We start from the raw sequence: 26,918 nt of genomic DNA on the forward strand, positions 1-26,918 counted from the left end.
ACCCCCACACTTTTAAATCCAAATTTCAGAATGTTTATTACAAAAGATTTCTGAATATAGAGAAATATGGCTACTTTTCTTAAAAAGTCATATGGAACATATTAGCAATCCCTTTTTCATATACCTCTTTAAGATGCCTTCTCATATTAGAAACTATATATTCTTAAAATGATCCAATCAGTTCATACATAAAGGCCCAAATGTAGAGTGGCTCAGCTGGTTAAGCAACCAACTTTGGCTCAGGTCATGATCTCATACTTTGTGAGTTCGAGCCCCACATTGGACTCTGTGCTGACAGCTCAGAGCCTGGAGCCTGCTTTGGATTCTGTATCTCCCTCTCCTTCTCTGCCCCTCCACCACTCATGCTCTGTCTCTCTCTCTCTCAAAATTAAATACACATTAAAAAAAATTTTAATGTGTTAATTTTTTTTTAATCTGAATACCTTTACATAATCCTTGAAATACGAACTTATGGCCATCATGTTTAGGGGGATAAGTTATAAAATACATGCAGCAAAAATCCTTGTTTTTAAAAAGCAGATATAAAACAAATAACAACACAACTATGTCTTTATACATATAACATATAGTTAAACACCTAGAAGGATATAAGACAACCTTTTAATAGTGGTTGCCTTTAAGGAACAGGATTAGAGGGACGCCTGGGTGGCTCAGTCGGTTAAGCGTCCGACTTCAGCTCAGGTCATGATCTCACGGTCCGTGAGTTCGAGCCCCATGTCAGGCTCTGTGCTGACAGCTCAGAGCTTGGAGCCTGTTTCAGATTCTGTGTCTCCCTCTCTCTGACCCTCCCCCGTTCATGCTCTGTCTCTCTCTGTCTCAAAAATAAATAAACGTTAAAAAAAAAAAATTTAAAAAAAAAAAAGGAACAGGATTAGAGAGGGGAGAGAGAGAAATTTTAAATCGATTCACTTTAATAATATTTTCAAAAATTATGTACAATGAACATAAAATTTTTGTTGTTGCAATTAAAAATAAACAAAAAGAAATAAAAACTCATATTATCCTTTCCTTCATAGACACAGATATTGGCGGGAGGTGGGAGGCACAATTTTAAAAAACAGACATTAAAACACATCCTCAACAACTTCTGAATTTCTTTCTTTCTTTCGTTCTTTCTTTTTCTTTCTTTCTTTCTTTCGTTCTTTCTCTTTTTCTTTCTTTCTTTCTCTTTCTCTGTAGCCCCACTGCTAAGCACCCCTTGCTATCACTTCTCAGAGATCCCAACAACAGCCCACCAACCAGTATCCCTGCCACTTTCTTTCCCCTTGGTCAGACCCATGGTACATACATGCACCAGAACGTTTTTATCTGGAGTTTAATCCTCTGCAATCTGGACACTCATGGCCTGGCCTGGTAGCCTCAATGGCTAGGTTCCCCTTTCAGCTCTGCTCAAGCCCCAGGGAATTGACAACAGGGAATTACTACCTCCGATTTGCAGCCATCATTCAACTCACGCCTGTTTTTCCTCCTGCACTCAGCTAGGATCACTTCCCACTCCACAACCAGGACATCCCTAGTGGAGGGAGTCGTGGTGTTGCTAGGGTGAGCTATGCTTAAACCATCTGCGTGGTCGTGTCCCCCACCACACCGTAAGGGCTTTGAGGACAGGGGTGAAGTCTTACACTTCTCTGTATCCCTTGCAGCTAGTACCAGGCCTGGGAAATGGTGAGTCTTCAATATGATAGTCAGATAAATATATGAACATTTTAATAAAAAATGCTCTGGACTGAATCTCTAAACAACAAACATAAAAAATAGCATGCTGACATCATGTTTATAGGTTAAAAAAAGGTGAAATGCTTTAAAGATGGTTTTCTAATAATTACTACTAACCTATAAGCAAAACAATTGTTACTTGTAAGTTTTTTATATATTCAAAACCAGGAAAAAAATGAGAGAGTTCCTTGTTTGAACTTGAGCAATTATCTTAAGTATATATAAAAATCAGGGCATTTCAGAGTTTCCAAGGTAAAAAAAAAAAATAGAGAAAATAGACAGAATTTATGATTTGAATATTAAATTATCATAAAGAACTTAGAGGGGAAAAGCAAACATTTTTTTAAACAAGCAAAGAACATCACATTTACCAAAAAAAATTAGTGACTTCAAATTACCAAAAGTCAGAAGACTAAGATACCTTAGTAGGGCTCCTAAGGAATCTATCTTAGTTGAAACCACAGCAGTCTATTATGAACACTGGTGAATCAGTAAAGACAACTCCTTAAATATAAAATATGAAGTTTGCAAGAATAATTTATCATACTTCTTCACAGAAATATAAAATCCTCTTAACTCATACTATTTCTTAGACGAAGTTAGATTAAGAAAATTATTCGCCATTTTGATTGAAAACATACATGTATCAGAGTTTGGAAGGCATGATAATCGTCCACTTCTTGGGCAACATAATTATACGCTCTCAGAATAGCCACTCCAGCATCTTGCATCCCATCAACATCTTCAGAGTCATTAACCACAAAGATTAAACCAATTCTGGGGAAGAGGGGGAAGGGCAAAAAGAAGAAAAAGAAACTTATCTCAAAAATGCAACTGGTTAAAAGGAATGGCATCTCTGATTCTCATTCACATACTGCAGCTTCCTCCAATGAAAACCTCCTCTACTGAAAAGCACGGCTCACATCCTACTCTAATATGGCGGGTAAAGGCACTCATCACTTGCAGAATAAAAGAGGTTCCCAAAGGTGGCTTGGACTGTTCAACTGTTAAAGCACACTGTTCTCACACACTGAAATGAGGCCTTCACTAATGTGAAGGGTTTTGCTAGTTTTAGATGGAGACTTTATGGTTTTTAAAGAAAAATTAGAGGAAATGAATGTTTTCAGAATGTGAAAATCTATAAAAAGGGGGGAGTGGATTTTGAGATTTAACATAGACAATATGAAAAACGTGAAAATGTTTACTATTATCCATCGGCAAAAAGCTACAACCAAGGTTCATGTTTATCACAATTTAAATTTTAGATTAAAGGAAAGAACCACAAAAAGATACATTACACATCTACAAAGTGGCCAAAAATAAAATAAGATTAAAAATAAACCCAAAAGCCTTTCACTGGCCCATACAGAAGTCATAGCCTACATACTGGAGCAAAACCAAGGGAAGTGAGAACAGACAGTCTATTAACAAAGGGTGCTGGAAAAACTGGACACATTCACAGTGCAAAAACACAAATCTATACAGAGACCTTATACCTCTCACAAAAAATTAACTCAAAATGGACCATAAACATGAATGTAAAACACAGAACTACAAAATTCCTAGAAAAGAACACAGAAAACTTAGGTGATCTTAAGTGGGCAATGACTTACTAGAACTAACAGCAAAGACAGGATCCATGACAAGACCAAAAAAAAAAAAAAAAAATGGGGGAGCTAAACTTCACTGAAATGAAGAACTTCTGCCCTGTGAAAGAAACTGTGAAAGAAGAGAATGAAGACAAGCCACAGACAGAAAACCTGTGAGAAACACATATCTGACAAAGGACAGTTATCCAAAATATACAAAGAACTCTTCACACTCCACAATAAAAAGTTGAAAACCAGGTGGGGCGCCTGGGTGGCGCAGTCGGTTAAGCATCCGACTTCAGCCAGGTCACGATCTCGCAGTCCGTGAGTTCGAGCCCCGCGTCGGGCTCTGGGCTGATGGCTCGGAGCCTGGAGCCTGTTTCCGATTCTGTGTCTCCCTCTCTCTCTGCCCCTCCCCCGTTCATGCTCTGTCTCTCTCTGTCCCAAAAATAAATAAACGTTGAAAAAAAAAAAAAGTTGAAAACCAAGCAAAAGATCGGAATTGGCGCCTCAGCAAACAAGGCACAGAGTTGGCAAATAAGCATAAAAAAAGACACTTGACATCATGTCATTTGGGAATTTCAGAATAAAATCACAATGAGATACCACTACACACCTATTAGAAAAGCTAACACCCAAAATGTTGACAACACCAAATTCTGGAGAGAATGTAGAGCTCATTATAGGAACTCTTATTCATTGCTGGTAAGAACGCAAAGTAGCACAACCACTTTGGAAGACAGCGTGGCAATTTCTTATAAAATGAAATATACTTTTTACCCTAAGATAAAGCAATCACGCCCCTTGGTATTTACCCAAATGAGCTGAAAGCTTATATCCACACAAAAACCTGCACACAGATGTCTATAGCAGTTTTCTTCATTAATGCCCAAACTTGGAAGCAATCAGGATGTCTATCAATAGGTGAATGGATTAAATAAACAAACAAAACTATAGTACATCTACATAATGGAATATTATTTGGCAATAAAAATAAATGATCTAGGGGTGCCTGAGTGGCTCAGTTGGTTGAGTGGCTGACTCTTGACTTCAGCTTTAGTCATGACCTCACGACCATAAGATCAAGCCCTGAGTCAGGCTCCACGCTGTGCATGGAGCCTGCTTAAGATTCTTTCCCCCTCTCTTCATCCCTCCCCCACTTCTGCTTTTTCTCTCTCTCAAAATAAATAAACATTTAAAAAAGAAAGGAAGAATCAAGCTACAAAAAGACATGAACAAACCTTATAATCATACTGCTAAATGAAAAAAAAAAAAGCCAATCTAATAAAGTTACCTACATCATGAGTCTGGGAAAGGCAAAATAATGGAGACAGTAAAATAAACCCAGTGGTTGCCAGTGCCTGAGAGGGAAGAACAAACAGGTAGGGCACAGGAGACTTGGAGGGCAATGAAACTATTCTGTATGATTACGTGATGGTGGAAACATGTCATCACACGCTTGTCAAACCCATGGAATATACGATGCAAACAATGAACCCTAATGTAAGCTATGAACTTTAGTTAATAATAATGTATTAATACCAGTTAATTAGCTAACACTGCTCTAAAAAATACAAAGTCTATTAAAAAGAGAAAAAGGTAAAGCCTAAAAACAGAAGAAGAAAATACACATATCAAACATTCTGCTCTCCTGAGGTATGTGGACAGTGTGTGTATATGTAGATGGTAGTGGCAAGAGAGTTTGTTTATAGATGAAAATTGTTTTTGTTTTTTAAAATCTCACTTGTAACAGAAATCACATGAGGATTGACCTGTTAATTCTTATGAAAACAAAAATAAGGGCTAAGTATCTCCTCACAAAGGAATTCCCCTTTCCAAGTTTCCAATTTTTAGAAAGGGCATCAGAGTTTTTCTGTTAGCTAGGCCCTAAAATGCAGACTTCTGTTTCTCTCAGGCCCAGTTTCTCATCAAGTACCACTAGGGAGTCTCCCAGATTTGTCCGCTCCTCTCCTCAGCCCCTGTCAATGCCCTGGTATACCACATCAACACAGACAAAGACTGAAACAACAGCCACTCTGCCTTGGGTCTCTCCACCAACCGAACAAGCATGCTTCCCTACTGCCTATGAGTTAAGTGACTTCTCACCTACCTTTGCAACGTGAAGACCTCATTCCCTCTTCTTGTCCCTCAATGCAATTCAATAAATATTTACTTAATGCCCACTGTGTACATGGGCCAACTTCTGTGTTCTTTTATTTCCCTTTTAACCAAAATACACCTCTGTCTGTAATCTAGTAGTTTAGTCCTCCATCAAACCAGGGGGTATTCATGTTTTACATGAAAAATCTCACTAAACAAAAATCTCTGCTTTTCCATCAAAAAACCCCTCTATTTTCTTCAAAGCCTAACTGAAATCCGACTGTTCCATGAAACCTTTGCCCCTCCCAAATGTCTTAGTTCATAATCATTTGTTTCCCTGAAATCCTAAAGCACTTATGACCAGGACACAACCTAGCCCCTGATCAAATATCTTCTTAAAGAGTCTGGAAGTATGCACAGTATTTTTTTCAAGAAGGTAGGAATACAGCTTAGATACTATCCACAGCATTTAGCTCAGTGCTGCGTACAGAACACACAACATTTGTTAGCTAGACTTTTCTTCTCTATTTTCATGTTTTCTAAGAATTCAAATTTTTGTCAGCACATAAAATTCCCAGACATTATTTGGAATGTAAATGAAAATATCTTAGCATGTATATGTAAAAGCCTTAAAAAACTGGTCTTAAAAAGCACAGTGAAAAACCCACCCATTCAAGTACCCTGTTGGTAGATTTGGCAACACAAGTGAAATAAATGTGTCTGCATCTACAAAAGGCTGTATGCACATTTAGTTCTTGTCAGTCTAACAAAAGTTATTGGCAAAACTCTTTATCTCCACCGAAAGGGGAAATAGGCCCTGTCATGTGGACACTTACCTAGGAAAACTCCCTTCCACTGGGAAGCAAGATGAGACCACAAATTATTTTTACATGAGCTATTAAGAATTCAATGGTATAAGCCTTTATTCACTGAGAATGAAATTTTCCGCCTCAAAAGATACTGCTTCATACTAAGCAAAGATATAGAGGTCATTAATGATCTGACTATTAATTATCCATGGCACCAGACTTGCATTTAAAAATGACAAACGAAACCTCAGCTAATTAGATATATATCATTCAATCAATACCAGTGTTACCTTAGTGGTATATGATTAGTGAGGAACATCTCAGCTGTGTTAATCAACTCTGCTGTGGTCTCATGAGCAGGATCAACTATGAAAACCTGTGAAGGGGAAAGGGGGAAAGGAACATATGAAATGAAATTTATTCAAATGTAACAGGGCCAATGAAAATGCCATTACTCTTTGCACTTGAAGGTAATCTTTTTGAGTTACTCTTGAACCACATAAAAGAGGAGGTACACAATAGCAGTTTCCCTCCTTTATGTTCAAAGAATTCAGTACTAAATTCTCACGGTGTTCTGCTAATAGCATGGGAACTGTGTTCCAGATTCCTAACACCCATACTTCTACTACACCTAACAAAACCCAAGTTTTAGCAACTCCCCTACCTTAGAAAATGGAGATTACCTCTTTTTGTGTATTCAATTGTAAGCATGTCTGAATTAAGAATTCATTTAGAACTTAACTTTTAAATCCCAATACTAGCTATTATGTATTAAGGTCTCATGATGTGCTTCAAATCCATGTATAATCTCATTTAATAAAGTTCAGATATATGGGTAAGAGAAACAGAATGAAATTTTGACTGAGAAGGAAAAAAGTGGCTTCAAGAGTCAGGCAAATCCAGAGGATAGTTTCGCTTACAGGTTCTGGTGAAGGAGACCCCTAATCTCTTTAAGAGCAGATAATGGCAAAGGAAGAAATAAGAGGAAAAAAAGAGGGCAAACTAAGAAACCTCTTCTCTCTCTTGAAAGCAGTGAAATAAAGAAAAACAAGTAGGAGTTCACAGATTTATTTAAGGAAATAAACTGAACTATCAAATTTTAGAGATTAAGACATTAAAGGAAAAGAGTAGCAACATATTCATCTTCTGGGTAAAACTATCATAAAACTAAAATAACACAACCTAAGCTTTCAGGTTAAGGTAACATTTCCTTACACCCTGATGGAGGCAGTAATGCTACTGTGACGTCTCACAGCCCTATATGTGATAAATACATTTAAAAACCCTTTCAGATTTAATATGGAGTTAGAAGAACATATTTAGTGGTCATAGTGGTGATAGAAGCACCTAGTATAGGAGAGAAGTGAACAGTCTATATGGCTGAAAGGTAGAGGAGAAGTGGGAGAAGTCAAGGGAGAAACAGAGCTTATGGCTAGACAATGAGTTTTACTCACCATGTTATGCAAGTTTTTCCTGATCTGCCGGATAACCCCAGGAAAGGTGGGTCGAAGCAATTCTTGTAGACTAGAAGGCCATGAATTATATCTGCTGTCAACCTCCAGGTTGTTGATCCACTAGGGAGGAAAAAAACAAAACAAAACACGGTGCATACACTTTAGTCGCCCTTAGTGAAAAGTGTTAGAACTGTCCGTAAGACTTGAAATGATTTTAAGACGAATCACATGGAAAACACCATTTTCAAAATTACAAAGATCAAGTACAAAAATGAGTGACTAAAGCACAAGCCACAGAATAAAAGATATTTGCAACCTACAAAACCAATAAAAGGACTAGGGTCAAGACAATGTATAGAAATTTAACATAACAATAAAAAAAGGCCCCCAACATATGAGAAATGAAAATCAGCCATGGAGACGAAACTTACAGAGGAAATTCAAAAGAGCAATTAATACAAGGAAAGGAGTATATCTTCACCAATAATCTGAGAAACAGAAACTAAAACCACAGTCAAATTTCACACTCATTAAACTGAGAAAAAGTTGGGGCGCCTGGGTGGCGCAGTCGGTTAAGCGTCCGACTTCAGCCAGGTCACGATCTCGTGGTCCGGGAGTTCGAGCCCTGCATCGGGCTCTGGGCTGATGGCTCAGAGCCTGGAGCCTGTTTCCGATTCTGTGTCTCCCTCTCTCTCTGCCCCTCCCCCGTTCATGCTCTGTCTCTCTCTGTCCCAAAAATAAATAAACGTTGAAAAAAAAAAAAAACTGAGAAAAAGTTTAAAGTTTGTCAATATCCAACAATAGGCAAGGGTATACAGTAATGGAAGCTCTGACCCAACACTGGTGCTTGGAAAAGTCACTTTAGGGAAAACAAGGTAATAAAGTAAGACTTTATTACTACCCTACCACTAAGTACTCCAGTTCTAGGCATCTACTCCAAATAAATTCTCACATATATGCACAAAGAGAGAAATACAAGAAGATATTGTACTGCTTATCACAGCAGCAAAATTGGGCACAACCTAATTCCATAAAGGGAGCAGTCTGTAAACAGTATGTACCATTTGTACAAAAAGGGCAAGGAGGGAAACTATGGGTATGTTACTTTGTTCGTGTAAATAGAGTATTTAAGGAAAGATACACAAGTAATTGATAATGCCTGTTACTTCTAGGGACAAAAACTGAACAGCTGGGTGATGAGACTTTTCAATACATACCCTTTTGTATGTCTGAATTTTAAACTGTGACTGTATGAAAGATTTTTTTTAATAAGCAAAATATAAAACATGAGAAGATAAACAACCTTTTTGGATCAACCTTCATAAGTCTGACAAAACTACTGAGTAACAAAAGGACAAAGAATACTGCCATGGCATTCTTCAAAATTTCAAGACATACAGTAGGAAATGCATACGTACTTCTGAAGAGGAATTACTTGCAGGGAGAAAACGGTGAACTGGGAAGAGAGCTAAAGAGCACTTGGATGAAAACATTGTTTTCTTCCAAGAAAACAAGATTTGACACAAAATGATTAAATGTTAAGGCAGAGAAAGTATGGGATGGGCCATATTGCTGTTGCTTACATTCATGTCTTTACTCTTTACTCTTTGTTTTTTTTTTTTAATTTTTTTTTCAATGTTTATTTATTTTTGGGACAGAGAGAGACAGAGCATGAACGGGGGAGGGGCAGAGAGAGAGGGAGACACAGAATCGGAAACAGGCTCCAGGCTCCGAGCCATCAGCCCAGAGCCCAACGCGGGGATCGAACTCACGGACCGCGAGATCGTGACCTGGCTGAAGTCGGACGCTTAACCGACTGCGCCACCCAGGCGCCCCTACTCTTTGTTTTTAACTCAAATGTTTTTAACATGAAAACAAATGACATAACAATATTTATCAAAATAACACCTACATTACCCAGAGAGAACTCAAATAATGATCATCTTTTTTTTTTTTTTTTCAACGTTTGTTTATTTATTTTTTGGGGGACAGAGAGAGACAGAGCATGAACGGGGGAGGGGCAGAGAGAGAGGGAGACACAGAATCGGAAACAGGCTCCAGGCTCCGAGCCATCAGCCCAGAGCCTGATGCGGGGCTCGAACTCACGGACCGCGAGATCGTGACCTGGCTGAAGTCGGACGCTTAACCAACTGCGCCACCCAGGCGCCCCAAATAATGATCATCTTTATTCGACATAATTTTCTTTGAAAAACTTTCTCTATGATAAATGCTGTATAGAAACCAAGAAAAAAGGATAGGAGGGCCAAGGACGGGTCAGGCAGGATGGGCCAGGCACATTGCTAATATTAATTGTGCTTTGACCACAAGTGCCCAGGACAGGCACAAGGAGACATCAATATAGCAGATATAAATCTATATAAATCCTTCACATACAAAATAAAGTTCTTTTTTTTTAAGTTTATTTATTTATTTATTTATTTAGAGAGAAAGGGAGAAGGAGTGTGTGCACATGCACACAAGGGAGGGACAGAGACAGGAAGAGAGAGAAACTGAAGCAGGCTCTGCATTGTCAGAGCAGAGCCCAATGCGGGGATCGAACCCACAAACCGTGAGACAATGACCTGGGCCTAAATCAAGAGCCTAACACTTAACCTGCCTGAGCCACCCAGGCTCCCCAATAACCAAAGTTCTTTTAAAGGATATTAGCTAGGGTACCTGGGTGGCTCAGTCAATTAAGCATCTGACTCTTGGTTTCAGTTCAGGTCATGGTCTCATAGGTTTGTGAGCTCGAGCCCCACATCGGGCTTTGCACTGTCAGTTCAGAGCCTGCATGGGATTCTCTCTCTACTTCTTTATCCTTCCATTGCTTGTGCACGTGCTCTCTCGCTCTCTCTCTCTCTCTCTCTCAGGATAAATAAACTTTAAAAAAAATGTTTAAAAAAAAGATAATAGCCAAAGAATGATATTCTACACAAAATTACACAAGACTTGGATGCAACTGAGAAAATACAAATTCAGCATTCTTTTTTCCCCAAGAGATGTTCAGCTGAATCCTAGGGGGATACAAAACTGGAAAAATCACTGTCTTAACCACATTAAATATAATAATTCAACTTTTAGAGCATTTAAGAGATTACTTTGGGGCACCTGGGTGGCTCAGTCAGTTAAGTGTCTGACTTCAGCTCAGGTCATGATCTCACAGTTCGTGGGTTCGACCCAGGCATCAGGCTCTGTGCTGGCAGCTCGGAGCCTGGAGCCTGCTTCGGATTCTGTGTCTCCATCTCTCTCTGCCCCTCCCCTGCTCATGCTCTGTCTCTGTCTCTCAACAATAAATAAATGTTAAAAAAAAAAAAAAAAAAAAAAAAAGAAAGAGAGACTATTATATACACATGGTCCCATATAAGCAGTTGTTGTAAATCACTGTTTGATGCCAATAAAGGAGATGATAGAAATAACTTACCTCTCACAAAACACAAATGAGAAAGACATAATAAAATGTCTGCCCAGAATGCCCTTGGACACTCAAACGGAATACCTACTGAAATAGCAGGACTCCTGATGTCTACAGCATAGTCAGCTTCAGAGGGCTGGATGTTCAGTTTCAAAACATTATGCAGAGAAAGACCTTCTATTCCCAATCTATGCAGACCTTCCATTACCCGAGCTTCATTCCTCAACACATCAAACAGACTGGAGAGTGGGGGAAAGTAGGTATTTAGTAGAAAAAGCTTTAAAAAAAAAAAAAAAAAAAAAAAAAAAAACCTCACCATGAAAAAACTATCCATTCAAACTCAATGCCCTGTTCAAACCAGTCAAGAAATCAAAAAAGGGAGCTCTTCCCCTTGCTTCATCTTGTCAAAATACATCAAACAAAGTACGTAGGACTTGCTTCTTGGTGCATGTTTATTTACACTTATCCATGTATATACCAGGTATAAAATTATCTCTAAATATAAACACACAATTTGAGGATGAAATAATCCTCATCTGTATTTTACACTGCATATTTTTTAAAAACACTACAGTAACCTCTCTGTATTTCTTACAACTGCACATAAATCTACAGTTACCTCATAATTAAAAATCTATTTTAAAAAATACATTATATAGATTTAACATAAACTTCAACATCAGTGTCAATTTACAAGGTGCACACACATATGACCACAGTATAAGGTCTAGAGGAATTTATACCCAATGTAGAGGGTATACCTTTTCTACCTTTTGAGGGAAGGTAGAAAAGATGGGGAGGAGGAAGAAACAAGAAGCAAAGATGAAGATGTTACTTTTCTTAGTTCTTTTATCTGGGTATTATTTAAAACTGTTTAAATGAGCAAGAACTCAGTTTGTAAATCCTGAAAAATTAAAGAGATATGTGTATATTTTTTATTTAAAAAAAACAACATATATGGGCAATCTTTATTTAAAGTGTCCACATCCATTTTACTTTTTACTAGCTCTAAAAAGCAGTATGAGAACATTAACAGTCCAATGAAAATAATTAATGTGAAAAATATCTTACTGTGGGAACTGGCTCTTCTGAAGCATTAGCAATAAACTTTTATTTTTACTATTATGAAACCCAGTGTCAACTGTATCAACCTTAATCCCAAGGACAAAATCTGAATTCTATCTATCCACTCTCCTCCCCCACCCCCCCTGCAAAAAATTCATGAGACCAATTCAGAACAAGTTAATACTGAGCCACATTTTAACAACACAAAAAGGGTAGATACTCAAATAACATATGTAAGACAGAACACCTTCTGAGACACCAGATGCATAGGCATTTTGAATAAATCTACTTCACACTGTTTCCAGAAGTAAAAGAACCTGCTTGAGCTCTCTTTTTTTTATGGTTGAGAGGAAAACTATAGCTCTAAAAGGGCACCCTCAAAAGACTTGGGCCTTAAATGTCCAAGACCTTGAACATACATCAAATGACAGGGTCACCAGGGTAGCTCAGTCTGACTCTTGATTTCAGCTCAGGTCATGATCTCATGGTTTGTGAGTTTGAGCTCTACATCAGTCAATGTGAAGCCTACCTGGGATTATCTCCCTCTCTCCCTCTCTCTCTCTCTGCCCCTCCCTCCCTCCCTCTCTCTCTCTCAAAATAAATACATAAACTTAAAACAAAAATGACAGTGTCATCCTGCCCATCCCAGTCATGAGCCTACCTAAATGCATTCACCTGGTAATAAGCCATCACAATCTGAACATGTTACAAGGAGCTAACACAATAAATTTTTTTTTTCTTTTAGTGCTCATTTATTTTTGAAAGAGAGACAGAGCGAAAGCGGGGGAGGGGCAGAGAGCAAGAGAGATGGAGACACAGAATCGGAAGCAAACTACAGGCTCCGAGCTGTCAGCACAGAGCCTGACGTGGGGCTCAAACTCACAAGCCATGAGATCATGACCTGAGCCAAAGTCTAACAACCAACTAAGCCACCCAGGCACCCCACAAGAAGCTAACATTATAAAATCTTTTCAGAAAATGAAAAACATTATCCATACCTGAATATATCCTGTGTATCTAAATCAATGTGAAGTCCATTGATGAACAGTGCTGAGTCTCCAGGTTGTAATCCTAAAGTTCCCTTGAAATACTGAAATATTAAAAAAAAAATTGTTAAGAAGCAAGAAGAGGATGTTTAACAAAAATTTCCACGTTTCTAACTTTATTACATGTACAAATGTTGGCATCCTCCTATTTACTATAGGAAACCCTAAGGATGGGTTAAGATTTCCTTTTATGTACTCCCACAGATCCTTCATAGCATCTATTTTGTTGTAATGAAACTGCTGGTTGTGATAAAATACACCTCTCTTCCCTCCCTCCTTCCAACTTTGATCAATATAACGGTTTAATGTCAGAGAAGGAGGAGAAGGAAGGAGACTGGTTAAATAAGCCAAGTGCTGAGGATCATTTTTCATAAGAGACTTCTGTTACTCTTGCCTGTTTGTGATGCCAAACAAGGTGGTAACAGCAGTCACTAACAGCTGGGCCTCCTGATGAACTCCAAAGACCTAATCTGAAAGGGTTCAAAATCCCACACCTCCCTGAGACCTTCAAACTAACACACATCAAGAAACTGAGTTGCTGCCCCGAGGAAGCACCTATGTGCAAGCTAACTCTCCAAGCGCTGGTCTCCATGGGGCGCCTCAACTGCTGCTCCCTGAGGTGGTGGCTGCCACGGCACACAGGTGACTGTGCAGCCCTTCAGACCTGCCCGACCCATCCGACACACTGCTTGGATGTGTCAGCCTCTGTTGACTTTTACCCTTCCCATTTAATTCCTCTTTCCTTGGGAGCCGCTCCACACAGCAAAGGGAAGAAACTACTCAGATACTAGGGACAGAAATTAAACTTTTAGTTCTCATGGGGCTGGGGGAAGAAGGGCAGGGACCAGTGAGCTTCCTTCATGTCCCAGTAGTCTGCAGACTCAGTAAACTTCAAGGTCTAGTATTGCATGGGTAAAGCACAAAACAATGACGAAGCCACATTTGCTTCTTTGCCTTGAAGGATTAAATGGCAGGTAAAATAAGGGGAAAATGGAAAGCTGCATCAATTCAGAATTGGAATTTCCTTTCTTACGTGGGAAGGAAAAAGTCCATGTCCACTCACACCCAGGCCATAAGTACAGCACCCTCTGACTATAAGAAACACAGATTCTGAGCTGCTAAGCATAACTCATATCCGTTTCAAGATCTGGTAATACAGCAAACTTCACTTGTGAAAATTCATCACACTGAAGATTTAATGTTTGTACACATTTTTGCATGTTTTATACTTTTGTATTTTATACTTTAATATTTAATCAAGAAACCCCAAAGTATCTAGGAAGTACTACAGCCTGTGTAATTTAATGTTTTGTCCTCTTGGTGGAGGGAGCCCTGAAAGTAAGATAATATTTAATATTGCTATTCTGAAAATCAAAAACAAGGTAAATAAAAAATGTCAATAAGGTTTCTTCAAATTAGTAAATATTGGAGATAAATTTGGTTTACTTACCCCTCAGATCTATTTAACTAATATCTTCTATGTAAAGGTTTTAAAAATCTGGGGTAAAGACAGACTGAACACAAGCATTTCTTTCCCTCCTAAAACTCTATTGAAATGTCAGTTTTTTAAAAAGGGATTTTTATAGAGTTATAAATCCACAACAACAAAGAGAACAAAAGAGAAAAAGGGCAACTAATTTTGGAAGCTAGAAAGGAGATATGTGAGTAGCAAGAGTTTTAACAACCCTGAGAAAGCTAAAGGCTAGGCTGACAGTGGGGAAAGCCAACAGAAACCACAAGTTACCCTGTGGAACTCCTCAAAAGGCTCAAGAATTGGCAGCACAAAGAACACAGGTAAGAGGGGGTAACCACTAGGCTAAAAAATGAGTTCTGATGTATAGCTTTTTAAAGATAAGAGCCCCCAGACTCCCCGGTTGACTTCACGGAGCAAGGTCCCTCCACTCCAGAAAAACGGAACGCTTTCATTCCCTGTGAAAGAGTGAAAGAATCTGGGAACTCAGGGAAATGAAACACAACTGAGAGCGGGAATCCCACATGGAAAACAGGGGACTGAGTGGAAGCTCCTGAATGTTCTTTCCTACTTGGCTTCTACCACTCCAGCAGCCAGACTTCACCTTCTAGGTAAGAAAGGATCAGAAGATCCTTTTCTGGAGACTGAACAGCTCATGAGGAAAAGTTTCAGACTGACACACTGGGACAAGCTAGGAAATGGCCATAACAGGATAGCCTACAGTCAAAAAGCCTAAAGGCTTGCCATCAGCTCCTTACTGCTACTGCCTCATTCTCTTCAATATGAGCAATAATCACCAGACATGTGAGGAAAGCCTCTAACATTAAAGACAAGAAACCAAGACAAAAAGAAAGTCAACTTAAGAGGAAACAGATACAAAAGAGAAGAAAACATACATATACACTACTGACACATTCAAAATGACATGAGAACACCATCAAAAAAAGGTCAAAGAACAATAACCCTTGGAAATTAAAGATTTGACAACTAAAGGAAAAAATCTCAACAAAGGGGCTGAAAATCCTCCCCTAAAAAGTTTTAAAATAAAACACAAAAGAATTGGAAAATAGGAAAGAAAATACACATTTTTTAAATTAGGCCAAGCTAGTCAAGGAAATGCAACATCTTAAAAATAAAGAATTCCAGGAAAACAAAAGAGAGAAACTAGATGGAAAAAATGCAAGGAAATAAATCAAGAAAACTTCCCAAAACTCTAGGAAATGATTTTCCAGATTCAAAGGGCCCATCAACCATTCAACAGTACAGAGATTTCTTTAAAGGGCATAGCACTGTGAAAATTCAAATTACTAGAGCCAAAAACAACACCCCGAATGATTCTGGAAAGAAAAACTAGATCTCATACCAAGGCTTCAGACTTCTCAATAACCACAACAGAAACCAAAATTCTAAGAAGCAATGCCTTCAAACTGTCACCATTGACCCCTGAACTCAAAACTGACCCACTGAACTCAGGAAATTCCTAAAAGTTTCTGTCAGTCAAGTTCATCTCTTAGAAACTAACAAATTGCTAGAAAAGGAAAAGAAACTATTTGAGGAAATATGACACCTGTGCAGATGAATCAGAAAGTGCTCCACAGCTTCCTCAGCGTCATTACAATGTTAAAGTCCCCTTCTTGGAACTATTCATCCCAAGCCCTAATAAAGGAGCCAGCCTACCTCTGTTAGAGTAGTCATGGTTTTGGAAATTATTCCCTGTGATCTCCCTATTTCTACAAATAAAGATGACCTTGTGAGGCAATTCCTCCTGGTGTGGTCTCTGTCTGTAACTCACCAAGAAGCAACTCACTTTGGTCCAGTAACAAAACTTCTAAAGGACTTCCAATCTAGATTTCTATACTCAGCCAAGCTATCAATAAAAACAGAAATGGAAAATTGATTTCTCAGAATCTGAAATGCAACTTTTCTCATGAAGAATGATGTACTGCACCAAAAAAGGGAGTAAACCAAAAACAAAGAATACCAGGAACCCAAGAAATAGGAGATCCAACAAAAGAGATTAAAGCAAGGTCCCAGGATAACTGGTATGCCCTAGACATAAAGAACAACCAGACTATAGTGGAGCAGAACAAAAATTAATAAAATCACAACATAAAAATACAGAGAAAGTGGAGGGATGGGGAAGTGCCAGTACAGAGTAGTGGCAGACTTGGGGGTGAGGGGCAGTGAAAGAAAGTTAAACGTCATCCTTGTAATAGGAGGCCGACACAGAAGACTTGAAACTGGAAAACAAAGCACTAATTTAAGTTTACGATAAAGCTGGGGATAAACATCAAAACAATCAGCTAAGGGTTGAAAATAGATGCTTCTAGCAAGGAGGACAAAACAGGGAATAAGTCCAGAAGCCTGAGTGGCTCAGTTGGTTAAGCACCTGACTCTTGATTATGGCTCAGGTCATGATCCTAGGATCGTGGGATTGAGCCCCACGTCAGGCTCCATGCTGAGCAAGGAGCCTTGCTTAAGATTCTCTCTCTCTCCCTCTGCCCCTCTCCCCTGCTCGCTCACATTCTCTCTCCTTCTCTCTCACAGATAGATAGACAGACAGACAGACAGACATATTAAAAACAGAGAGTAAGTCATGTTAGGGGGATGCTGCTTATCTAAACAAAGTGGTGGCACCATCTGATGTTTCAATTATATTCACATTCAACTTTAAATATTAAAAACATAAAAAAAGATTACAGAAATGAATAAAACACCACTATCTTTGGTAAAAGTTTGTTCAATGTCATTGATGTAACTCAGATTTCCTCATCTTTAAAAATACAATACAAAACAGAAAGACCACTGGGTAATACCTTCTGATTCTCTTCCACTTCAGTTCTAAGTTCTGAACTCACCGCTGTTTTTGTTATCGCTCTAAAGAAATAAAAATGTTATCGATGTTTAGTTAATTTCCGTATATTTGTATGTAAAACAACAAATTCCTTAATACAAAAAAACAAAAAAATCTTCACCTTTACAAATAATAAATATATTTCTCCACTCAGATGTACATATTTTTTCTTCAACATACAACATCACAGAAAAGTAGCAGTAATAGCAGCATTTTAAATCAAGTGCAGTTATTCCAAAGATCTTAGGTTAAATATATGTAACTCTATTCCTATACACAATCTCTACTGCTCACAGACTAAGGGATAATGTTAAACTAAGGTGACAAACTGCTCATGCTACTTAAGCACTTTTGGTGGAGGTGGCATCCTACGTGTATATCTTCAATAGCATACTGAACTAAATGAGATTGTACTATATGATTTATAAGTCTTTCTAAGAAATGGTTGCCAAGACTAACCAAATAAACAAACTTATTTATAAAGCATCTCACATAAGAAGTCAAAACAGCTCATTCAGTTACTCAAGAAAAACACTGGCAACCATTTAAGTTGTTAGTCTCTAAAAATTTGGCTTTTAAAAAGATTTATGAGATGTGGTGGATATTATACAACTGAAAGCAGTATTTAAAAAGCTGCACTCAAAATCTTACTGTCACCATGAACAAGTCAGCCTATAGAACTCATCTGCCTCATTGAGTTTAAATTAGATGATATATACAAAACTCTTCAGGAAGAAAAACACAGTCGCTGCTAGACCCTGTATTAGTTACATCCGCATACATCAGATTTTGTTAACTCATCTAATCCTGAGAGGCAGGGATCATTATTTCCATTTTAATGCTGGGGAAGTGAGGTAATGAGAAGAGAGGTAATTATTTGCAAATGTCACACAGCTAGCAAGGCAGAGCCAAGGACACAACTACATGGGTCTCCAACCCCACAGTGTACGGTACTGCCAACTTCCCAGAAAGATAGCGTCATCAGTGGCATGGTGCTGGTATTAAAACTTTAATTTTCTAAGCATTTTCATATTTTACTTGTCTCATTTTTCATGTAAACATGAAGATAATTAGGTATATAGTAAAGAGAAGAATGTCTTAGAGCTTTATTCTTCATTACCTGGCTTTGGTAGGAAAATTTTGACTAAGATCCTTCATTACCACCAAAGCTAATTCAACAGGAGCAGCCAAGATTCGGGAAGCAGTCTGGAAACTGAGATCTGCAACAAGGTCAAGTTTAAGTGTATTAATCTAATGCAATGAGAAATAAGGGGGAAAAAAACATTTATTTCTCATTATTGTCTTGGCAATTGAGAATGTTTTAGAATGCAACCATTTCAGAGAGCACCCATGGTTTAATTCTAGGTTTTGTTCAATTCCTAGTGTTTATTGTTACATTGCTTGCTATACTTGCATAAAACACTAGAGATATACTAACACATTTACATTTAGCATAGGATAAATCCATCCCAAATCCTTTTCATTTTTATGAATTTACAATATACCACAAAGTATAGTAAAAGTCTTTAGTAAATTATGCTTAAAAAAAAAAAGTTTGATAAAATAGACCTTTGGGCCAGAAAAACACACATACCCTTCATGTTAATATGTCTTTAACATTTGACAGATACACTATTCAAGAAATGTGTATAAAGAAATAGAAAAACTAAGACAAACATTATAAACTTAAGTATCTGTTCACACAGAGAAAGATCTGGCATTCATTTATATACATACTTCTGCATACTGTTAATCTGTCTACAAAAGGACTTCCTTTCCTTTCTGATTAATCATAATCACTTTATCTGAAAATCTGTGGTACCCTGAGAATCAGGCAAATAAATAAAATTAAATTCAAATTCTATTAGTTTTTTAATACCATAAAATTCAGTCAAAAGTAGGCCGGTGATTCCTCTACATATTTGTTACCTTGCAATTGCCAAACTTTTAAAGGAGCCATTTCATTGGTGCTCTCCACAAGATGTTTTCTGAGTTCCTTCAACTGTCCCTTCAGGTCAGGGTGCAGGTCTCTGAAAGAAACATAAAATCAGTCCTTTAACATGTCTTTTCTTTCTCAAAGCACACGTAGAAGTTGGCTCCAACTTTATATTCATGATTTTCCCCTTAGCAATAAGTAAATTCCTACAATAAAGGGAAAATATTAGAGCAGAATTATTTTTCTTAAAAAATAAGTTAATACAGAAAATGATCATCTTTTAAACCATAAAATTTATAGATTAAAAAATGAATCACCACTACAGTGATTCTCTATGTCAGGGAGAGGGAATGGGACTGAGAGTGGGGACAAAGGGGACCCCAAGTCTACCTGTAGTGTTTTACCATTTCTTTCAAGTAAAAGAAGGCATATGTTGGAAAAAAACTTCATAAATAGTTCTTTGAAACAGAAAAGCATGTACAATTACAACCATCAATTCTGGGTGATGAGCACATGCATATGTTCTATTATTTTCCACACTTTCCTCAATCTTTTTAAATTCTCAAAATAAAACTGGAAATACAATGCTGCCAGTCCCAAGATGGATTTCTTTCAGCTACATGCCCATAAATCCTTCCATCACATGAATAATACAACTTAAGTTAACCAAGAGCACTGGGTTTCACTTAGTTTTATCTTGAAATACGGTGCATTCTATTTAAAGCTAGTAAAACAGAAGTTATCAGAGGCAGATATGTATCATTTAGATCAGACAACAGATGGCTTGTTGAGTAATTCTGTTCTTTTAAATGCTAGCAACTAAAAATTTCTTAAATGCCACATACAGAAAGTAAAATATTTACTCAGATCCTTCACCTTCCAACCAATCCATTTCCAATCAGTTACTACAACGTCTTCTTCATGATGATCATATCAGAAAATGGTCCCATTATTCTAGATAGCTAAATAACTATTCCGAATGTGCAAAACGGAAAACGTCTTTAATATGCTACATACTACCTTTGTCTCTAAATACATAAGATCATAATGCTATCCAAAAATCAAACATAAAAAACATGAATATGAAAAAATATTCTGGAAAGCTGGGTCCAATAAAAATGAAACCTGACTGCATACTAATGAAGCCAAAATGATGTTAAATACAATGAAACATTCCCATGCATGGGATGGACTCAACATGTCTACAGAAATTCAACATGAACGGAGTCATCTTTGCTAACCTGTTAGTCTGGTTAAGTCATTTCACTGGGCCCAATGTTAAAGTTCAAGTATGTGAAACTGGCCTACACATACTTCTTCATGATCTTTCCTTTACAAAAAACAAACGAACAAAGAAAAACGAGAAAACGCCACTGTAGATGTCCTAATTAAGATTTCCAGATAAAGCAGAAGTCCAGGCTCTGAACAATTGTCAAAGTATAATAGAAATAACTACAACATTTAAAGTGACTACTAAGAAGAATTTACAGTCATAAATTTCTCTGAAACTTTCATAAAATGGCTATGAAATTTTCTTCAAGAAAACATCTCTATCCTCTTTCATATAAACTGAAATCTAGGGAGCCTGGATGGCTCAGTTGATTGAACGTCCAACTTTGGCTCAGGTCATGATCTTGCTGTTTTGTGAGTTTGAGCCCCGTGTCAGGCTCTGAGCTGTCAGCAGAGATTTATCTGTGTCTCCCCCCTTCTCTGCACCTCCCCCACTCTTACTCTGTCTCTCTCAAAAATAAATAAAGATTAAAAAAATAAAGTGAAATCTAATATATATTTCAACTAAACGTGTATAAGATCTACTGCACCTCTTTTGCATTGTTTCAGACTATGTTTAGCTTAAGTAAATAGCTATGACCTTTTAAAATACTTTGTCAATTTTCTTGGGAAAAATTGGGTGAAAAAATTAGATGTCTCCTTTTATGTGTAACTTTATGTCATCAAATGCAAGGCCCAGAAAAGAAAATCAACTAAAGCCATAGGCAGGAAGCCATAATATCATTTAACAATAATGTGCTTCGAAGTATGGAAAGAGCCCAAATGTCCATCGATGGATGAATGGATAAAGAAGATGTGGTACATATATACAATGGAGTATTACTCGGCAATCAAAAAGAATAAAATCTTGCCATCTGCAACTACGTGGATGGAACTGGAGGGTGTTATGCTAAGCGAAATTAGTCAGAGAAAGACAAATATCATGACTTCACTCATATGAAGACTTTAAGTTACAAAACAGATGAATATAAGGGAAGGGAAGCAAAAATAATATAAAAACAGGGAGGGGGATGAAACATAAGAGACTCTTAAATATGGAAAACAAACAGAGTGTTACTGGAGAGGTTGTGGGAGGGAGGGGGCACTAAGGAATCTACTCCTGAAATCATTGTTGTACTATATGCTAACTAACTTGGATATAAATTTTTAAAATAAATAAAATTTAAATAAATTAATTAAATTAAAAAAAAACAAAAAATGTGCTTCAGATGTCTGGAAATCATGAACTATACAGTAAATTAAGTGGTAACTGCTTCCTATCAGGTTACATATATAAAGCACTACTGAGAGATCTGTAACTCAGGCAGTAATGAGAAAGATGATACCTACAATGCAAGGAAGCTTCGAAGTTTAAAAGAATAAGGGCATTTCCCCCAAAAATATACATACCTTAATTTTCCAAAGAGGAATCCCTGAACTTCATCAATAGGATCATTCTCACCAATCACTGTAGCATTTACCTCCGTTCCTATAAAAGCACAAGCAAATACATGTCTAATCATTCAGACAGGAAATAAAAATGTTATTAACCTCATAAAATTTGAATAATGTAAAACAAATTAGAAACACCTGAAATTACAATACTACTTAAAACACTGAATACCTCAATGACCCTTTTGTAGAGTGTTTTTTTTTTTTAAACAGACAGAATACATGTGTTTTTCAATGTATCCTGTGTTCCTGGATAGAGTAAGAATGTATTTTTCCCTTGAACTTTGGAAAATTTTACATGTTAAAAATCTCAAAAGCTCAAAATTAATACCTCTAAAATTATGAACAGTGGATTTTTCAGTATCAAAATTCTAAAGAACTTCCAATTAAGCAACTTAATCCTAAATATAATTATTGGTAACAGAATGTTGAGGCTATCCTCCATTTACCCAAACCAACCGTCTTTATCTTTAAAATAAGCTCACACACTGGGTGTTGTATGGAAACCAATTTGACAATAAATTTCATATATTAAAAAAAAATAAAAATAAAAATAAAATAAGCTCACAAGGAAGAAATAGAAAGACTGCACATAAAACTTGTGTGGTTGAAATAATAAATTCAAAACCCTAGAGTAGTACAATAAGTATTCCAAGTGCGGAAAATAATCAAAAACACAAAATTGTTCATTAAGATAGTTTAGGATTTCACTCTGGGTCACAAATTAATGGCTATTTGTGAATTACACATCATCAATAACAACAGCTACAATTATTGACCTTTTGTGCAAAGAACTATGCTACATTCTTTACCTATACATCTCATTTTCTCTTCACAAATACTTTAGGAGGCACATGCCATTATCTGCACTTTACAGACAGAAAATTTAGGACCTACAAAATTTGCTTCACATCACCCAACTCACAGGTAACAGGACCAGAATTCAAACACAGGTTCATCATGCTCCTAAATCTATTCTTTATCACCCAACTCACAGGTAACAGGACCAGAATTCAAACACAGGTTCATCATGCTCCTAAATCTATTCTTTTACATTAAGGAAATAAATTCCCTTTAACTCACATTTAAGGAAAATAAAACACATTGGTCTTAATTCACAAATTCACCTTTCACCTGAGTATCATCCTTGGCCTTGTACTCAGTGCTCTTAATTGCCAACTCCACACCATAGCCAGAGAGGTAAACAGGTTCCTTCCTCGGATTCTGCAAGCAGAGTAAGTATTCCACCATTAACACCTGGCTTCTTAAATGTCACAATGAACATGACGTGAACATGTTAACATCACACAGCCACCACCTAGGATTATGCATTCAAAATATAGCTAAAACTTCCACGGGAATCTCAGCCTCCTTTAGATTTTGTATCCTGCCACAAGTATGGGAATGGGAATTCCAAAGCAGAGGCAAAACCAGATGAAGGGACAGTGACAGGGCAGAAGTAACCAAACCACGTGAAGAAATAGAGAAAAAGAAAAGGAAATTCCAGAACTTACAAAGCAGGGTTGGAATACCGATGAGGTTTCAAACCCAGAAGTACTTTGATAGGACTATGTGTGTGTGATGTATTCATTTTTTATTGAATTTAGATGTCTTCAAAAAAAAAAAAAGTCTTCAGGTTGGGTTTGGGCTGACCAACTGTCACAGGCTTACTTACCACCATCCTGAATGAGGATGGCGCTTTAGGTATTTTAATCTTTAATAACAGCAATATAGCCTGGAAAGCAGTTGTCAAAACTAGGTATTAAAAAAATCTGTTTCAAGGGGTGCCTGAGTGGCTCAGTTGGTTAAGCGTCTGACTTCAGCTCAGGTCATGATCTCACAGTTCGTGGGTTTGAGCCCCACGTCAGGCTCTGTGCTGACAGCTCAGAGCCTGGAGTCTATTCAGATTCTATGTCTCCCCCTCTCTCTGTCCCTCCCGTTTGCACTCTGTCTCGCTCTCTCAAAAATAAATAAACGTTAAAAATTTTTTTAAAAAAATCTGTTTCTGTTCATACAAATTTTCATTTAAATATTTATTTGGGAGTGCCTGGATGGCTCAGTTGGTTAAGCATCCGACTCTCGGTTTCAGCTCAGGTCATAATCTCACAGTTCATGAGTTCAAGCCCCATGTTTGGCTCCAAGCTGAGAGCACAGAGCCTGCTTGGGATTCTCTCTCTCCCCCTCTCTCTCTGCCCCTCCCCTGCTTGTGCACGCTCTCCCTCTCTCCCTCTGTCTCTCCTAATAAATAAACTTAAAAAAATATTTTGTTAATATGTATTTTGCTTATAGGGACTTACCACACAATTTTACTGAGCTTATTATGACACAGAAACTTTAAAAGCAAATATGTTTACATATAAATATGTTAATTGCTAAATGTTACAAAAGACTTTAAAAACTTAATTTTAGTCAATTCTGCTTGTTTTTATGCCTTTAGAAATCCTCCCTTTTACATCAAATGAAAAGATTCCGAATGGAAAAAAAAATTTTTTGGAAAGGAATTCAAGAATCAGTTCCATAGTATGATGATTATATTAAATCTAGAAAATATAATTTACATGTTTCATTTTTAAGTAGAATGTACACTTTATTAAGCCATTTTTTAAGCATAATTATTTCCTATTTCTTCAGACTGGCAAGCAAAGTACCTCCTATGTGCAAATAACAGATATGATGAAAAGTAGATCAAATAATTTTATAAAGGGGGGATATTATTAGCTTATGTGCTAAGGTCGTGCAGGGCAAATCAAGATTTTTAACAGCTATAAGGGGCACCTGGGTGGCTCAGTTGGTTAGGCGTCCAACTTCAGTCATGATCTCACAGCTCATGGGTGTGAGCCCTATGTTCCAGCTCTGTGGAGCCTGTTTCGGATTCTGTGTCTCCTTCTCTCTCTACCCCGCCCCCACTTGTGCTGTCTCTCTCTCTCAAAAATGAATAAACATTAAAAAAAATGTTTTTAAGTTTTATATATATATATGTATATATATATATATATACACACACACACACACACAATACATACATAAGTCAATACTTACAAGTATATAATGTCTGAGTACATAATTGATTTTGCCTGCATTGTTTTTTGATATAAGTTGGCGGTGGAAATTATAAAATTCCTCATAACCAATCTCAGAGTAAAAAATGACCACTGGGCTTTCAGGATTAGATGATGGGTATCTGTGATCTCCTTTGAACAATAAAGGTTTGGGCCTGAAAATAAATATTAGAAGCTTAATTTTTTTTCTGGTTTTTATTTTAATTCCAGTTAGCTAACATACAGAGTTACATTAGTTTGAGGTGTACAGTATAGTAATTCAACAATTCCATAATCACTCAGGGCTCATCACAAGTGCACCCCCAATCCCCATCACCTATTTCACCCATCCTCTTAAACTTAAAAAAAAGTTCTTAAAAATTAAAAATGGTACAAGATGTAGCTACAGCAGCAATAATTTAAATAAAGATTATAAGCATCTTAATACAAAGAGTATTGGGGTGCCTGGGCGGCTCAGTCAGTTAAGCGTCCAACTTCGGCTCAGGTCATGATCTCACAGTTCATGAGTTTGAGCCCTGCATCAGGCTCTGTGCTGACAGCTCAGAGCCTGAAGCCTGATTCTGTATCTCCCTCTCTCTCTCTGCCCCTCTCCCACCCACACTCTGTTTCTCTCTCTCTCAAAAATAAATAAACATTAAAAAAAAATTTAAAAACAGAGTATCAAAACAGTTTTCAGTCAGTAAGAACACTGTCAAATATGAGTCTTATTCATGACTAAAAATAATAAAAGCACATCATACTAACCATAAAATGCAGACTTTGATTAGTAATTGTTACCAATTCCTAGAGAAGGATGAAAGGCAGAAAAAGGATACATATCCACATCCCATAGTACTAAGGCTTTATTATGCTATTCTACTATATAAATAGATTATCCTTCTATCTGAAAACATAAGCACAAATAACGTGAAAAGGCAGGATGATTTTAAGCATATAACTGGCCAACCACAGCATCTCCCTCCTCTATCATTTTTACTACTATGATCTTCCTACTAAATGATTTAATATTTAAGTTTCCCTCATAAATTTTTAAACTTGCCCCTCAAAATAAATTCCCTAATATCAGCATCAAGATATCAATAGATCTTATTGCACAGACTTTATGACTTGCCATTCCTTTTACAATAAACTATTTCTTAATAAACTGTTTCACAGAAGGTAAAGAGATAGAAGTAAGGATATTCACTATAGCCTTATCACAATAACAAACAAAAAAATAGGAAACAACTTTTAAAACTATCAGTAAAAAACTATGAGACATTCTTACATAAGCTATTTTTCATGCATTAAAAATAATGAGGTACACATACATGTACTAATGGGAAGAAGCCTCTTGTAAAAATAAACCTACCTACCTGTATAAATCTATAACCACAGAAAAAAGCCTAAAACATGATGACAAACCATTAAAAATAGTTACCACCTCTCAGAAGAGGAGACACCATCATTCTTTTCTTTATAAATGTCTGCATTATTGTTTTAACAAGTTAGAGTTTTTTAAATCAATTAATTTTGTTTACCCCAAGGGAGCACCACTTTACCATGCAAGCCATTCTCCAATGTCCACTCCTCGGCCTGGACATAGCTGGAACACGTACCCCATTTTCTGGTTGTCATTCTAAGTAAAAAGCTCTCCCGCCATTTAACGGGCAGAGAACAAGTGCT

At 37.1% G+C, this 26,918-nt stretch overlaps 1 protein-coding gene across 2 annotated transcripts in view; it reads right to left on the minus strand.

Moving 5' to 3' along the window:
* Window positions 1–26,918, minus strand: part of UGGT1 (UDP-glucose glycoprotein glucosyltransferase 1) — a 113,895-nt gene that overhangs the window by 70,698 nt on the left and 16,279 nt on the right. For both annotated transcript variants that reach the window (XM_045033558.1, XM_045033557.1), the window contains exons 6-16: window positions 25,234–25,408; window positions 23,322–23,418; window positions 22,153–22,231; window positions 19,467–19,567; window positions 18,658–18,757; window positions 17,500–17,560; window positions 13,165–13,256; window positions 11,190–11,340; window positions 7,690–7,809; window positions 6,526–6,611; window positions 2,379–2,514 (exon numbers count right to left, since the gene is read on the minus strand). In XM_045033558.1, coding sequence (XP_044889493.1) covers window positions 2,379–2,514; window positions 6,526–6,611; window positions 7,690–7,809; window positions 11,190–11,340; window positions 13,165–13,256; window positions 17,500–17,560; window positions 18,658–18,757; window positions 19,467–19,567; window positions 22,153–22,231; window positions 23,322–23,418; window positions 25,234–25,408 — 1,198 coding nt within the window. The remainder of the gene's footprint in view (window positions 1–2,378; window positions 2,515–6,525; window positions 6,612–7,689; window positions 7,810–11,189; window positions 11,341–13,164; window positions 13,257–17,499; window positions 17,561–18,657; window positions 18,758–19,466; window positions 19,568–22,152; window positions 22,232–23,321; window positions 23,419–25,233; window positions 25,409–26,918) is intronic.

The sequence above is a fragment of the Felis catus genome, chromosome C1, assembly GCF_018350175.1.
Source record: "Felis catus isolate Fca126 chromosome C1, F.catus_Fca126_mat1.0, whole genome shotgun sequence".
Taxonomy (NCBI): domain Eukaryota; kingdom Metazoa; phylum Chordata; class Mammalia; order Carnivora; family Felidae; genus Felis; species Felis catus.